Raw genomic sequence first — 15,759 nt, 5'->3', positions numbered from 1 at the left:
CCAACAGACGAGGTAACAGAGCAGCCAGCGTATCGTTACTCACGGTGCAGATCTCAAACACACAAAGAGAATGCCATCTCTATCAAATCAGACACATTCGGTTCACAGTATAATTGATTAGTTTCTTCACTGCCTGCGCTGCAAACTCAACCCAAGTCATCTGTCACCATTAGAAAATTAATTACCAAATTACCGCGGCCAAATTAATTTGCTGGTAAAAGTTGTGCGATCCAATTGAAGACATTTCATATACGTAATTACCTGGAACGACTCAAAGAGAATAGCTGCTCATGCGAAAACAAGAACGCTCTCTGCTAGGCAGCTGGTAGTGAAACACACTGATGTTTCAGGGGTGACATGGCAGGAAAGAGAAGCTATGTCTTGAAATACATGAACTGACACGGTTGGGAAAAAATACAGATGAGATTTCAGGTGCACAGACTCTTAAATCCAACAGAGGTAATATACTTCAAGGTAAAGCCTGATTGGGTTTCTCAATTCAAATAAAACTCAGAAGCTATTCCCTTAATGCCACAAGCTTTTGGCAGCTGGAGGCCTTCCCCTCCATCTGCGCTCCCATTTGCTTCCAGAGCCGGGCAGAGCCAGACGGTCACACCGAGCGAGCCTGTGCAGACGCCACCTGCACCTCCCCAGGTGGGTCTCACTTCAGCAGTTTTCAAACTTTTCAGATTGAACCCTGTTTCTTTTCTGTAATAGTCTTCTCCAATCTGCTTAGGTACCCAGTCGTATGCGCAACACACCTGCACACCCTAATACAGTAATAACATAGCTTACGTTTATCATTAATATACTCTCCCGGTTACTACATTCACAAAAGCATATATCTACTAAAGGTAAGCAGGCTTTGGCCCACAGAAAAAAACAAAAACAAAAACAAAAAAGGCATCCTCCTTGAAGAAAAACTGAAAACAAGTAGTTTTTTTTTTTTTAAATGTAACGTGCAGGTACCAGCAATCTGTAACTTTGCGCTTGTGCGGAAAGGAAGCCTGTCCCCAGTACGATGCTACTGCAATACTAGATTTATACGGAAATACTGGAAAACAGTCCTCTTAGGTCATGTAAGCTGTCATACTTACACACATATGTTGCCTGTAAAGTTAATATGTGGACACCTGTGTGGTTTACACATCACAGCCACGACGGCAATCTGTAAGAAGCAAAGATACAGAGGAGAAAAATTACAGCAATTGCTTCTCAAGTTACTAAAATAAAGTGCATCTTGGAAGGCTATGTATACATGTGCATCTGCGAGAGACTATTTAAAAATGTTTTCCGCTTAGTCCGCCACCTAGAGTATCTGTGCCTTAACTCTTGAAGGAGATAACAAATATATCAAGAAATAGGAATCCTGTTGTTTAGTATCTTCACAATCCAGAATAAATTGGCAGCATGTTATGAAGAGCCAGGTGTCTTATACCAAATCTGATTAACCACCCCGCTGAAAAGATGCAGACTGACATTCAGGTATTTACTAGGACCAGTTAACATCCATCTAAACCAGTGCAAGGGTAAGCGTGTGCCACCAGGCATACCAAACACCATCTGGAAGATGAAAATCAGGGAAAGATGAAGAGAAACAAAAAGATAGAAGCCAAAGACAATAAAAATAGCTTCCCCCCTCCCCCTAACTGAGCAAAGCCATTTTTTCCCCAGACTGAGATCTCCGACAGCTTTTCACACACTAAATGCAAGCACAGTGTAAGATGCTATCTTCTCTTTTAAAAAGGACCAGAGGGGAGAAGAGACAGACACACTAAGATTTTCTAGTGTCTGCTAATTTGGGGGATCCAATTTGGAATAACTCATTTCCAGTTTTCAGAAACCCTGGCTGCAGTAAGAGTTTAAATGAAATAGTCTACAGGCAGAAAGAAAAAATTAAAGAAATGAAGGGTTTTTTAGGGGTGGGGTTTTTTGTGGGTTTGTTTGACTTTTTTTGTTTTTTCGGTTTTCTTTGTGGCTTTTTTTTTTTTTAGCTATAAAAATTGAACCCTTCCTGAGATTTTGGTAGGGAAGCTTTAAAACACACAGCTGAATGTTAGCTGTACCTCTATTCCTGCTTTCAGCCTGAACTACCTTTCCAAGAAACAGGTTCAATGCTAACATTTTACCTTTGTTCACTGCGAGGGCCCGCAGATTAAGCTGCACTGTCTCTACAGCGACTAAAAAGCAAGACATGCTGCTCTGAAACAAAATCTCCAGATCTCCTCTTTCTCTTCTCCCAAATGCTTCAAAAGCAATAGCCCTGTGGGCACAACATCACAGGAAAGGCAACCTGGAAGCTGGCAGTGCAGCCAGCGCATCTATATTAAAGCTTCTGGACAGTCAATATCCCGGTCTTTGAAAACAATTAAACACAATTTATCGATGAGAGCGGGGAAGGATGGTGGTGGATGGAAAGGACAATGTATGTGCTTACCCCGCTCGCAGTTCTTATAGGCTTGGCCTTCAGCTTGGGTACCAGCACCTTGCGGTACTGTGGTGGAACAGCAGCGATGACGTCGACCAAACGTGGCTGCGCTGAAAGTCCATACTTCGCCGACGTCTTGGTTTTCAGCCTGAAAACAGAAATATCTCAAATTAACAACTCCATTCTGACTTGCACACCCAAATTAAACAACAGTGCTATTGTGTCACTGTTGGGGTACATGGAGATTGAGGTAGATTCTCCCAGTTTGCCTTTCCAGGTAAATTGTTAAATAAACATACAGTAATTCCTTGCAACAACTGCACTGAATATTAAGATACAGGAAATAAATTCCAAAAACAGCTGATATGCAACAACTGCCAATGCTTTCAGTTTCCGTATATTTTTCTTCTAAATATGGTTTTATCAAAACATAGTGAAAGCTGCCCACAGACTCTGGCTTATCAGTTTTCAGCGATTTAATTATTTTCATAAGCCTTCCATGCAATTAACCCCTCATACACACACTTTCTTCACTTCTAAGACATTGCTAAGAAAATTTAATTTAAACTTTATCCCTAAATTAATCTTTCTCTTCCCTGATGGAACTGACTTCGGGACCACTGAAAGATGAACACAGGTAGAAACACAAAAAGGCAATGACAAGTTTCTTACAAGTTTTTCACTAAGACGACCCATTTTGTACTCTGAGTGTTGCCAACGAAGTACCAAGGCATGATTTCAAATCACCACACAATTTACAAATCCTGGTGGTATTTTTTAATCAGATAACGGTAAGAGAAATTACAATAGCCTGCGAAAATAAAACATTTTAAAATAAAGCCTGCACGTAAGAGATTGTACAGGACACGTTCATCACTGGTGGACCAGGTCTTCAGCGTCATCCTAGAGTGACTTGTGACTTACTTGTTCAGATTCACATCTTTCCCCTGCTCATGAGCCTCAATTAATTGCTTTATGATGTCAGCTATCGTCATCATCATCAGCTCTGCATGGCTGAGGTCTCCTGAAACGAGAACAATAAACCACGTGTATAGCCAGTGCTTTCTAACAGCTTGTGACAACCAAGGTGCATCTGCTCTGCAGTTCATTTTTAGTATTTCCTACAATTGTAGCCTACAGAGGGAATTTTGCCACTGTGTATCACTCTTGATTTGCAGCATTTCCCACACAAATGACATCACTGGTTTTCTTTTACTTCTAGGACAAACTCCACCTTCTTATATCAGATGAATCTGCACAACAGCTAGAAATATAAAGTCATTGGAAGTTAAAGACAATTAGGAGACTAGTCTGATGCTACCTGTACACGTGGCAAGGAAAAGAACGCGTTCTGAGGATGGTGGGGCAAGCCAAATGAAGAGGGCAGCTCTGTGAAGTCCCCTCCATTACAGAGAGGGTACGCTGCATCGGGCAGCGTATCAGTGCCTTAAAGCTTCTCCATTGCACCTCACAGACCCACCCCATGCTGCAACAAGGGTCCGCACTGTATAGACTATACACGTTCCTTACATTTCTTCCATATCAGCCTTGGGAGAAGAAGGGCATTGCTATTAAGAGATTCATGACACTTCGTAACAACAACGGCCATTTATTTCACCTCGTGCAGCTCTGTCTACACCAGCAAGTGTTGGGACAGTAAAATACATGCGCCAAACTTGACAGAAAACCCACCAGCAGGGACGCAGCCAGATGCACAACCGCTCCCAACAAGTTTTTGTTCCTGCCAGCTGTGCTGAAATCCGGCAGCATTTACACCCATAAGCACCGCAGCGACGCTCCCATACGGTCTCTCTCTGAAAGTAGTTTTGTGGGCCAGACCAGGCCGCTGCTAGCCCCGTGCTGCTCTGTATCATCTTTGCTGCTCCATATCCTTTCCCCGTTTGTTTTTTTTTTTTTTAACCTTTTGCCGTGAGGGAACAGCCCAGCAACACCCGGACTGCCCTGTCCCCAGCTCCCTCTGTGTCTGACAGTCAGGAGCAAGGCAAACTCCTGAGCACCCACATGGGTGCAAAGACTCTGCCTCCCAGTGACAGCGCCCCATTCAACAGCAGGGAGGGGAAACGGGTGGCTCAGGGAGGGGTGCCGAGGGGTGCAAGGTCCGCGCTGGACCTTCACCCGCCTCCGAATGAACACGGAGAGGGGAGAGCAAGGTCTTGCCCCACGTTCCCACTCCACACACAGGCACAGCGACAGGGGAGGTGGTAAAGCCCTGCCACCCCACAGCTCCCACCCCCACAGCGCCGGGGGAAGCAGGAGGAGAAGCCCCGTCCCCACAGACCCCCCCCGCCATACCCAAACACAGGGTAAAGTGTGCCTCCTCGCCCCCCGCCTTACATACACACAAGGCCGGGGAAGGCGGCAAAGCCCTGCCGCGCTGCCCCCAGCGCCTGGGAGAGGGGCAGGGCCCACCCTGCCGCCATCCCCCGCGCAGTGCGATCCCCCCACACCCCAATACCTTTCCTCTTCTGCTTCATGCTGGCGGCAGCCCCTCGGCCTCTCCCCTCACGGGCCAGGCCGGCGCCTCCTGCCGTGAAGTAACACCGCGCCTCGCCGTCGTGAAAGCGCCGCACCTCCAGCTGCGCTGCCGTAAAGCACCACCTTCCCCTCAGGACCCACCCCTCCCGCCGCCGGCCTTCGGGCCCTGCGCCCCTTCAGCGCTAGGTGGTAGCAAAGCATCGACACGAGGAGGGGAAAACAAGGTGGATTTTCCTCACAAAAGGCTAAAAGTCCCTCCCCGGGAGGTGCTGGGAGAGCTGCGGGATCCTGGGGAGCACGAAGCGGGAGCTGGGGGGCGGTGGAAGGGGACGGGGGCGTTGAGCGGCTCCCTGTGGGGAGGCTGAGGGAAAGGGCTGGTTCAGCTGGCAGAGGAAGGGCTTTAGGGGGCCCTGACAGCAGCCCCCAGTACCTCCAAGGAGGTTATGTCTTCGCAGTGGTGTGTGGTGGGAGGACGGGAGGTAATGGGTGTAAGTTTTAAGGAGAGCGGTTCAAACTGGGTGTAAGGAGGAACTTTTTCCATCACCAGGCCTGCTAAGCGTCCGAGTGAGTTGCCCAAAGCAGTTGTGACATCTTCTTTGGAGGATTTGAACACCCAGATGGATAAAGCCCTGAGCAACCTGTGCTGATCCCAGAGTTGACCCTGCTTAGTGCAGGAGGTTGGACCAGAGACTTTCTGGCGTCCCTTCCGGCCCTAATTCTTCTGTGGTCCTATAAAATAGGCTCAAGATCCTTCCATGAATCTCCAGTGACATCTACAGCCTCTCCTGGCAGGGAGTTCATGGCTGAATTACATCTCGCTCGCTGCACCATCCTCTGCTATCAATGTTGTGGTTTTGGCCGGGTTGGCCGATCAGAACAACAGATGGCCCTCCCTGCCCAGTGTCTAAAGAGAGGAGAGGAAGAGATAAAGAGATTTACGAGTTTGGAAAAAGAACTAAACTACTTTAATGAAAATAATAATAAATAAGGAAATAATAAATAACAATTAAAAAAAAGTATACAATACATACAAAACCGTATCCAGCTCCCAGGATGACGATCACATCACCAGCAGGCACAGGGAAGGTCCCAGACTGGAGTCAGCGACGGACAGGAGCTGAGTTCCAGATTTGGAGTCATGAATGCTTGGATGGGGACCGAAAGCAGGCAAACAGACAGGGTCCTCATCGGATGTCAGCCATTGAAGAAAGAGACTTGACCTTTTGATCCCTTAGCTTTTATATTGAGCATGATGCATATGGGCTGGAATACCCTGTTGGTCAGTTTTGGGTCACCTGTCCTGTTCGCTCCTCCCTGCAGGTGGGACCCCTCTACGCTCTTCCGCCTCCAACCCTCTAACGGGGCAAACAGCGAAGTTAGCTGACCTTGGTTGTTATAGCAATAAGTATAAGCAAGAGCCTGTCTGCATACCATTCAGTGGTATAATCAGGTCTTATCACTCTGAGAGTGAACAGTTTCTGAACTGTTAATTTCAGAGTTTAGTCAGTTAGAAGAGGCCCAGCCAAAACGTAAAATTACAAAACAGAAAATTGGTTGTGTTTTACCTCAAACCAGGACACATGGGGAACTACCTGCTTTTGTTTGTGGCTGTTAGCCAGAGCCTCGCTGGTGCCGCCAGCTCCCACGTCTCCTTGCTGGTGGCATCCTGGTAGACCAGTAGATTCTGGTGGATCTCTTTGTGAGTAACGTGAACCTAGCAGTGAGCAGAGGGGAGAGGCTGCCTGGACAAGAAAACAGGATTGCAGAGGTGGAGAAAATAGGCAGAAAGGAAAACCAGGCCACCAGAAAGAGAAAAAAACAAACACCAAATGACAGAAAAAAATGGAGAGATATCACCAAGTGACCTGTTCTTGTGATTTGTGAGCTGGTAAAAACCTTTCTTTGAAAACCTCCTGATCTAAGGGTGACATGAAGACTTTTGGCATCACACTCACGAGCGGTGCGCGCCTGGGGACTGAAGGGTCAGCAGAGTTTGCAGGGAGGGAGGAGGGCATGTGGCAGGAGCCCAAGGTTGGCTGTTCCTGCTGCGTGGGTTGGTTTATAAAGCAACCGGAGCCTGTTCTGGTGCCTGAGGTCAGCACGCGCAGCCTGGCAGGCAGCTTGGGTGAGGGTCTGTGTGCACGTGGTGTGAGACCATCCTGCCTTTCTCCACCTCGCTGGGTGGGTTTGGCAGCGTCCTGCCCACACAAAGCAAGATCCCAGGATGGAAGAGGTTGCAAACATGGTTTAGACCATCTGCTCCCGTTGCTACCTCTCTCCTGCCTTCAGGGCTTTTTGGAGCTCGGTTTCCTTCCTACAGGATGTGCTGGGAGTGCCCTGCAATGTCTGGATCTGTCTCTACCTGTGATTTTACCTCCCCGGGGGTCTCCCAAGCATCCTGTGCCAACCAACAATTTACCCGTGGTTTGGAGAGTGGCTGTGATCAGGATACGGGCTGTGCAAACAGCTACAAAGCGTCTATCCAGACATGCATCTTCTGCCATCACTGTTCTCAAACCTATCGCAGCAGCTGCTGTAGAGCAGGGGAGATTTGAGATGCAGCCACGCAGTCGGGGGTTGTCTGTGTGCCAAGCCGTGCCCTGCTTTGGGCTGGCTGGGGTATGAAAGCAATTTCTTCCCCTGAATTATTTGGTGGTGCACATACTCCACAGCATCCATCTGGAGGATGTCTTTGTGTGTTGTTGGGGATGGCACAGAGCACAGGACAGGTAGGATGCCCGTGCTAGACGCACGGTAAGGCATCTGAGAGTCTAAGAGCATGCCAGCGGGGTCAGGGCGACTGATATCAAACTGATTCCCATACTGATTCCCTCCCCTTAATTCACACCCCCCTAAACACAACCCTGCGCACCGTGTTACTGCCTCTTCAGCCCTTCATTACGTGAGCTGAGCTGTGTTCTCCATTCGTTATCGGCTTCATCCACCTATTACAGCAACTTTTTATCTTGCTTTTAGCCACTATCATTAGCTGCTTTCCCTTTGCCGCAAGGTCTCCACGCTCTTCAGTAACCATCCTTTAACCTATTATAACCCCAACACTGCTACTGAGATGTCGCTCTCTGAATGCTCCTATTTCCCTGGCAACAGCTCACCTTCACTCATCTTCCATCTCACCGCACAAGTTGGATCTTTCCAAAAATCCTCAGTTTTATCCAACTGTGATCCCACCTGCAACTCCCATCAACTTCAGTTACACATATTCCTTTTTCCAAGTTTCTGTTTCTTTAGCTCAGAAGAGCAATAATTAGGAAACCTTCATTTTGGCTACAAAGCCACACTACAGTACCAAACTCTGCCATTGCTCCCGGCAAGGAACACCGGGTAAATGCAGGTGGAGTTTTGGGCAGAAACGGATGGTAAAGCTTGGGTAAGAGGGCGGCTGGCGTGTTTGGGTTTGTTCCCCACATCTGAGCAGGGCTGTAGCCTAGGGCACACATTCTGATCTTGCTTGTACTGGTGGAATTCAGATGCGGCGATGCTGATTCATTGGCCTCTGGGGTTTAAAAGGTATTTTCAGTTCTTTAATCAAAGGCTGTAGGTAATGAGTGTTGTGCAGGATCTGGAAATGCCAAGCTGTGCAGGGAAATGCACATCTACAAGGAAGGGCGCAGGCATAACAACCTTCCTCTGTACTTGTTTAGCCATTTCTTATCAGCGTATCTGGAAGCGCACTGTAAAGGTGGGGAAATAACCATCTGCCTCTGCAGATCAGCAGCCCGGGGCGCAGAGGGTGATACGGCTTCCCTAAGGCCAGCCAGCAGCTCAGCGGCAGAGGCGGCTGGTGGAGACTCTCTCTCTCTCTCTTTTCTCTCCATTTCAGATTCTGACCCGTTTTGCAACCTGAGAAATGATTGTAAAGTATGTTGTAAGTACATATGTTTTTATTCTAATAACTTAATTGGTAGAAATTACATCAAGGCGTTATGTCGGTCTGCAGTTTTGGCACTGGAGCTTGAACAGGTGCTGGTCGTATCCCGGCGTTCCACTGGGAGCTCTGGGCCAGGGCCTTTGCTGCTGCTTTGGAGGGCAGGTTCCCGACTGACTGGTGAGTGGCCCAGCTGGGACGAACTGGTGGTTTTGGAAGAGACTCAAGATCTGCAGAAAGCGATAGCTAGGGAGAGAAGGCAGTGAGTATCATATCATCCCAACAGCTTCAGAGGGACTGCAAACGCTGGAGTCCATTGAGAATTTCTATCGGTTCTATATATTCTATAAATTATATTCGTAAATGATACAAGCATGACCTGCATTCTTTACAGTGATCTGTGCTCTGGTATAAGTTTACCTGAAGGACAAAAGAACCCGATTAGAAATTGATGGTAGTAAAGCCAAACCCACATTAATTGATTCTCCACATCAATTCACACGTTGATGCACAACGTCTCCCCCGTGCATATGGCTGCGGCTGATCGCAGTCTTGCCTGCTGTTTGAAGTCTCGCAGTGTAAATGATGAAGTTTATTATAGCATACTGTTCAATGAACGTTACTAAACAGGATAAAAATTAAGCACAAAAAAAAATAATCTTGGCAACATAGCAATTGTTTGTTGCTTGAGAAAGATCCCAAATATTCAAAATGCAAAGGTTCTGCAGACCAACAGCTTTGGTGTTTTTTTTTGACCGATACAAATTATTTGGTAAGAATAGTGAACAAACATCAACAAACCCAAACACTTACACAGCAACTCATTAAAAAGCAATGTGGGCAGATAGTCTTATGTGAAACTCGTGTCCCTAGTAAAATGGTTGTGCAGAAAAGTCAATGCTGTTCTGTAATTCCTGCCCGCCCGTTTCCCCCTTCCATTATTTGAACTGGCAGCAGCGGCAGATATATGGCGCTTCGTGCCTAATTGTCTGGTTATAAATAAGTGAGCCAGCAACTGCCGAATATCAACCTGAAGATAGGCCGGTGATTATACAACGGCCGAAAGAGGTTCGGGTTCTCAGCAGTACTTGACGTGTGACAGAGATGGTGTGAGAAAAGCAGCTGCAGGTTTTTTGTCCTAGCGAGAAAAGCACAATATCGTAAAAGCAGTAGTAGTTGCAGCACCATCTGACTGTTCCTTGCTTTTCATCTCCTGTGTTGGTGGCGGTTCTGTTTCAGAGCTCACAGGGACAGACAGGCATAGACTATTAAAGCCAGGCTATTCTTTTCAAATTAGGGTGACATATATAAGCTGAGTTTGAATATTCAAACATTATATTGAGTTATTTTCACTCTTAGGAATTGTCCTGTGAAGTTCAACAGGGTTTCTTGTATGAATAAATAAAATGCAAAATAAGGTTTGCAGAATGTAAATATACACCAGACAGGACTGTGTCTCAGTGCCGAGAGCCCTGGATCTTCACGTGGGTTATACCCACATGGTACATAAATGCGATCCGTACTCAAAATGTCAATTCCCTGTCAATATGTCATGGGAGAATTTATTCCTGACTTCAAACACAGCAGTCTTATTACCTTAGGATATAGGCAGTGAGGCAAGAATGACTGATCCTGTCAAAAAGATGTTATTTAGTAAGTACTAAAAATAAGTCAGTAATTCAGGAACAGCTGTGAGGGTGGAGCAGGCTCTGGAACAGAAAGACGCAGACAGCCCGAGAGGCAAAACCAGCCCCTGATTGCTGACATTGCCGTCATTTGCAAAGCTGTGAAAAGCATCAATCACGTTTTACCTTCCTGATAAAGTACCTGGGAATTTTGACATTCGGGCATGAGGCTGCCTGTTTTGCTGTAGAAGACTCCTCGTTGGAAGCCCTCAAGGACTTTATAAAGGGCACTGATGTCCCTGCAAAGGGACCTGGGAGGCCAGAGCTCGGAAGTGACAGCAGGGCAGCGCAGCTCCGTGTCGGAGTGAACAGGAGGGATGATACAGCGGCCAAATCCAGAGATCTGCTTTCCACGCCCAGCCTGGCAAAAGCTTGGAGAAGTCACCGAACCCCTTGCATTCTTCACTTTTCTCTAGATAACGCTGGGAGAGCGGCCGCTGAAGGCAACGTGAGCGTCGAGGTGGTGTGGACAAGCCCTAAAGCCTTGACCCAGCAAAGTGCTGAAAGAGATGGGTAGCACTGAAATTACACACGTCCTTAAAGTAAGGCGTTTCCCTGGGTAAAGGCAGAGCAGTTCTTCCCTCCCCGCTGGAGAGGCAAGGGGGCTGCATGTGCATTCCTAACAAAGAATGCGGCCCTTCGTTCAGAGACCTAATTAATGTATTGTAATTGACAATTTATTGTAATTTAGCCAATTTACTTTAATTTATTCTAAATTAAAGTGTGAGCCTGGTTACATTTTATGCCACTGTTTCCACGATTGCTAATAAACTCCAAACCCTCACAAGTTTACTAGGAGGAGAACTGATTCACCACATGCAAACGTGGAGTCACTGGATGCAAATCCAGGACTCGGGTCATCACCTTAATTAGGCGTTTCTTCTATTTTGGTGCGCCCTTGTTCAGCCTCCTGAGCTTGGAGCTCCAAATAATAGCCCTTTTCACGTCTTCATTGTTGGCTGTAATACACTTTATTCTCACCTACTTTCTGCACTTGGACCATTGATCTATTTAAGAGCTTCATTTTAATTTGACACGATGTTTGCTTGCTTGGGGCACTTACTCTTTCATCAGAGTCTATTCTTCTAGGGATTTACTAAAAGATTTGAGCATTAAGCCTCTTTATTTGGACTTGATTAAATGGTCTTCATTTCAACAAGATTTCCCAATGCTACCTTAATAATAAATGGAAATTAATTTTGGATTATTCCTAGCAAGTTATATATATATTCTATTTCTGTGCATCAGCCTACCATAACCTAACCTTTACTGTCATGCAGTGTTGTAGTCATTAATGGCCAGCGTAACAGCAGGTTTATACATCAGAGATAAAGAAACACATCTCTTTTACTGAAATTTGGACAACTCTAAACTCAAGAGAAATACAAGCTTATTGTCAATTTAAAGGTCTAGGAAAGAGTGATGCAGCAACACAGACTACCACAGGTTTTTAACACAAATAGAAGCCAGCGCTGCCGTAATTGCATAGCACAAAGGCATGGAGCTCATTGTGGGCTCACGTCACCAAGGTGCAACCCCGTGGGGTGACTCCTGGGTTAGGCTGTCCTGTCCTAACCGCCTCGGAGGGACCAAGGGAGGCTGGAGGACCTGTCAGGCCTTGGCAGCAGGCAGCGGCTTGAAGACTCTTTCCAGGGCTTTTTGTGGGGCGAGATGAGCCCGTGCCAACCTCGTGGAGTTCAACCAGGCCAAGTGCAGGGTCCTGCAGGTGGGTCAGGGCAACCCCAAGCACAAATACATGGAGAATGGACAGAGAGCAGCCCTGAGGAGAAGAACTTGGGGGTGCTGGTGGGTGAGAAGCTCCACAGGAGCCGGCACCGTGCGCTGGCAGCCCAGAACCCCCCCGCAGCCTGGGCTGCATCCCCAGCAGCGCGGGCAGCAGGGCGAGGGGGGGATTCTGCCCCTCTGCTGCGCTCGGGGGAGACCCCCCTGCAGTGCTGCCTCCAGCGCTGGGGCCTCGGCACAGGAGAGACACGGAGCTGTTGGAGCGGGGCCAGAGGAGGCCCCGGAGATGCTGGGAGGGCTGGAGCCCCTCTGCTGGGAGGACGGGCTGAGAGAGCTGGGGGGGTTCAGCCTGGAGAAGAGAAGGCTCCGCGGAGACCTTCCAGCCCCTGCCAGTCCCTCAAGGGGCTCCAGGAAAGCTGGGGAGGGACTCTGGAGCAGGGAGGGGAGCCATGGGACGAGGGGGAGCGGTTTTAAACTAAAAAAATGGAAATTTAGACTAGATCTAAGGAAAAAATGTTTCACAATGAGGGCAGTGAGCCCATGGCCCAGGTTGCCCAGAGAAGCTGTGGCTGCCCCATCCCTGGAGGGGTTCAAGGCCAGGTTGGCCGGGGCTTGGAGCAACCTGGGCTGGTGGGAGGTGTCCCTGCCCAGGGCCGGGGGTTGGAACTAGCTGATCTTTAAGGTCTCTTCCAACCCAAACCATTCTGTGATTCAATGATTAATTCAGTACCCGCTAACTCTGTGTGCTCCCCCAGACATCCGTCTATGAGCATTTTGTGTCAGCTAAATGCTTTCTGGTGACTATTTGCTACAGGAATAATAATGTCCCTTCTAAACTGTGAGCAGCCAACAGAAGGTGACAAACACATACGCACCGTTCAACCCTGTACTGCTGCAATTTGTAGCAATCAAATCCCACTGACATCGTGCAGGAGGGCTTGGACTTCATGGTGGGAGTCAGACTAGATGCTTGTGCCTTCCTGATGCGGGGTTGGCAGGTTAAGTAACTTCAAAGAACACATAACGTTTTTTTACCCTGGACTAAGATTCTTTCACTTCTGGACTGACAATAAAACAGCTTCAAATTTGAAACAGGAAGCTGTGGTGGAATGAAACCGTGTAAGGGCGCTCTGATCTAAGGGCTGCAGAGGAAGCCATTGGAGAATGGAAATTGTAAGACACAGGCTGAAGAACTTTAATTATATTTTCTGTTCTTTAACACCAGCTGAATCTACTTCCTTGCAAACAGGCTGTATCTGGGTCAGGAGAATGCCTCCCAATCTCGGGAGACAATGCCTCTCTTTTATGTAAACCATCTTTAGCTCAACTCACATGAGTTCCCTGGCTTTCATCGCTTAGGAAACACGCTTCCAGGTCTGCAAAACCCCCCGATACGCTTGTGAGCACGTCCTTCTTCTGGCAGTTATTTATTGCTGTATCTACAAAAGCTTAGACCCGTGATGCTTTCTGGAAGCCTGACTTCCCTAGACTCCTTTCATGTGAGGATGCCCTATTTTACCCGCCACGAGCACAATGAATCCTCAGTATTAAGACCTTGGGGCTGCTTGCCCCGGCTCAGCGCAACGAACGGAGAATAAACTAACATCAAACTGCAATGATCAAAAAGTTGCGAGCCCAGAAATGAAGCTTTGGGAAGAGACGCAAGCGTCACAGGAGAATTGATCCGGTGCTTTGTAAAGTGTGGAAAGGGGCTGTCGGGATAGTGGGCAGGAAGCGGCGTGAGGGAGGAGCGGATAACAAGGTCGCTGCCTGCACACAGACAGTCCATGTCCTTTTCCCACCGACGGCAGAGGGACCGTCTCTAGGCTGCAATGAGGGGTTGCCCCCAGAGCAGCCAGACATGGGGGGCTTTGTGCCCTCCTTCTGCCCGGGAACCTCCCTCAGGATGCGCAGTTAAGGAAAAAGCTCTGAGCTAAAACGTTCCTGTGTGTACCTGGCACCGGGCCCCAGTTGCTGTAATTTCGAGCGGGTGATACTTGCCGGTGATTTTGTCTTCTGGAGCTTATTAGATCCACGACTCGCTGTCTTTCTTTTCGCAGCTGCCTGCCAGCTAAGGTCTGGGCTCTCCCCTCCTCCTTTCTTTCTCCTGCGGAGCAGAGCAGAATAGTATTAGCAAGGGCTGCGGAGCTGGTTCCCTGGGGTTGAGAAAAAGAAATCCCTTATGATATTGCCACCTGAAAAGAACATGGTTTAAGATAATACATTTTATCTTGCACCTGGGGTAGACCAAGAGCGCACAATCAGATACCATGGCTCAGAGGAGGGTGGTAACTTGCTATTTTTTAAGTTATGATAACTTTATAGCACTTAGCTCGAGACTTACTGATTTAAGCTAAATCCACAAAGCATGTTACATCAGCGTAGGGGAATTCACGGAAAGGCATGTTTAACTAAACCAATTTGAGAGTTTTCAGTGAAGTCCACGTAACTTGTAACATAAACAAGGCTAGAGGACTACCCCTCCACCAAGTTATTTATTCATTGTTTTTATAGCCAAATACTTCTTCTTGTATATGTATATAAATTTAAACACTTATCTGCAGCTATTATTAAAGTCAATACAATGAACTGTCAGAACAGGAATATTCCAGAGCATGAACATTAAATGAAGCAAACTGGAATACGGCCAGTTGTCACATTTTTGCAACACCAGGAGTAAAATCCATCCTATGAGGAAGTTGGTTTTAAGAACTCAGGCAGGTTCATTAACACGTTTGCTCCGAAGGTGTTCATTCCCCTCCCACATTCAAACTCTGCAATACGGAATAAGTGAATTTAAAGCAGGAACTGCGTGCTCTCCGCGTGCCTCTCCCAGCTCCATCACCAGTGGCTCTGGGCTCCAGGAAGGCATGTTAAAAAGCGCAGTATAAATACAAAATCATGAATATAAAGGGTGGAAACAGACTTTAAAAGCAACATTTATCCCATAAAGAAACAGAGCCACACCACCTAACACGCACGTCCCCAAAACCAGCCAGCACCAGCACGTATCTCGTATTGACTCGTCCCAGACCAGCTGCAGACCAAGAACCATAAAGACAAATCCGACATTATTTCAAATAGCAAATTGAGGCAAACCGCCATCGGTTTAAAAACACTCCACTAACCGGTCAAGAGAGAAAATTTAATTCAAAATATTATTACAGGGAACGAACTGGTCATCTTGGCGGACTTGGCAATGTTAGGTTTATGGTTGGGCTGGATGATTGTAAAGGTCTTTTCCAACCTAAATGATTCTCTGATTCTCTGCTCTTTAGATAGATAGAACACAGATCAAGCCTTGTGGTCGTAAATGAAGGCACTGATCTCTACTGCTGTATTCCAGTGCCCATGCTCGTGGTGTCGGAGCGTCCCCCCGCAGCAGGTCACCACCATGATCTCACTTCGGGGTCAGGAAGATGTAAGCAGAGAGGATGAGCCTCTCAAGGCTCCAAAGGAAAAGGGCATCGGAGCCGAGATGAGGACGGCAGGTCTCTCGCTCCCGGTGCTGAACTCGGTGT

At 47.5% G+C, this 15,759-nt stretch overlaps 2 protein-coding genes across 5 annotated transcripts in view; both read right to left on the bottom strand.

The window, feature by feature from the left end:
• ELP3 (elongator acetyltransferase complex subunit 3) overlaps positions 1-5,020 on the bottom strand; it is a 100,017-nt gene extending 94,997 nt beyond the window's left edge. For both annotated transcript variants that reach the window (XM_063330734.1, XM_063330735.1), the window contains exons 1-4: positions 4,905-5,020; positions 3,353-3,452; positions 2,438-2,576; positions 1,098-1,168 (exon numbers count right to left, since the gene is read on the bottom strand). In XM_063330734.1, the coding sequence (XP_063186804.1) occupies positions 1,098-1,168; positions 2,438-2,576; positions 3,353-3,452; positions 4,905-4,923 (329 nt within the window). In that variant the 5' untranslated portion in view covers positions 4,924-5,020. The remainder of the gene's footprint in view (positions 1-1,097; positions 1,169-2,437; positions 2,577-3,352; positions 3,453-4,904) is intronic.
• A 7,633-nt stretch (positions 5,021-12,653) lies between these two features.
• Positions 12,654-15,759, bottom strand: part of FBXO16 (F-box protein 16) — a 35,832-nt gene continuing 32,726 nt past the window's right edge. For all 3 annotated transcript variants that reach the window (XM_063330731.1, XM_063330732.1, XM_063330733.1), the window contains one exon: positions 12,654-14,345. In XM_063330731.1, the coding sequence (XP_063186801.1) occupies positions 14,153-14,345 (193 nt within the window). In that variant the 3' untranslated portion in view covers positions 12,654-14,152. The remainder of the gene's footprint in view (positions 14,346-15,759) is intronic.

This window comes from Chroicocephalus ridibundus, chromosome 3 (assembly GCF_963924245.1).
Source record: "Chroicocephalus ridibundus chromosome 3, bChrRid1.1, whole genome shotgun sequence".
Lineage (NCBI taxonomy): Eukaryota > Metazoa > Chordata > Aves > Charadriiformes > Laridae > Chroicocephalus > Chroicocephalus ridibundus.
This window is presented reverse-complemented; position numbering and strand designations above follow the sequence as displayed.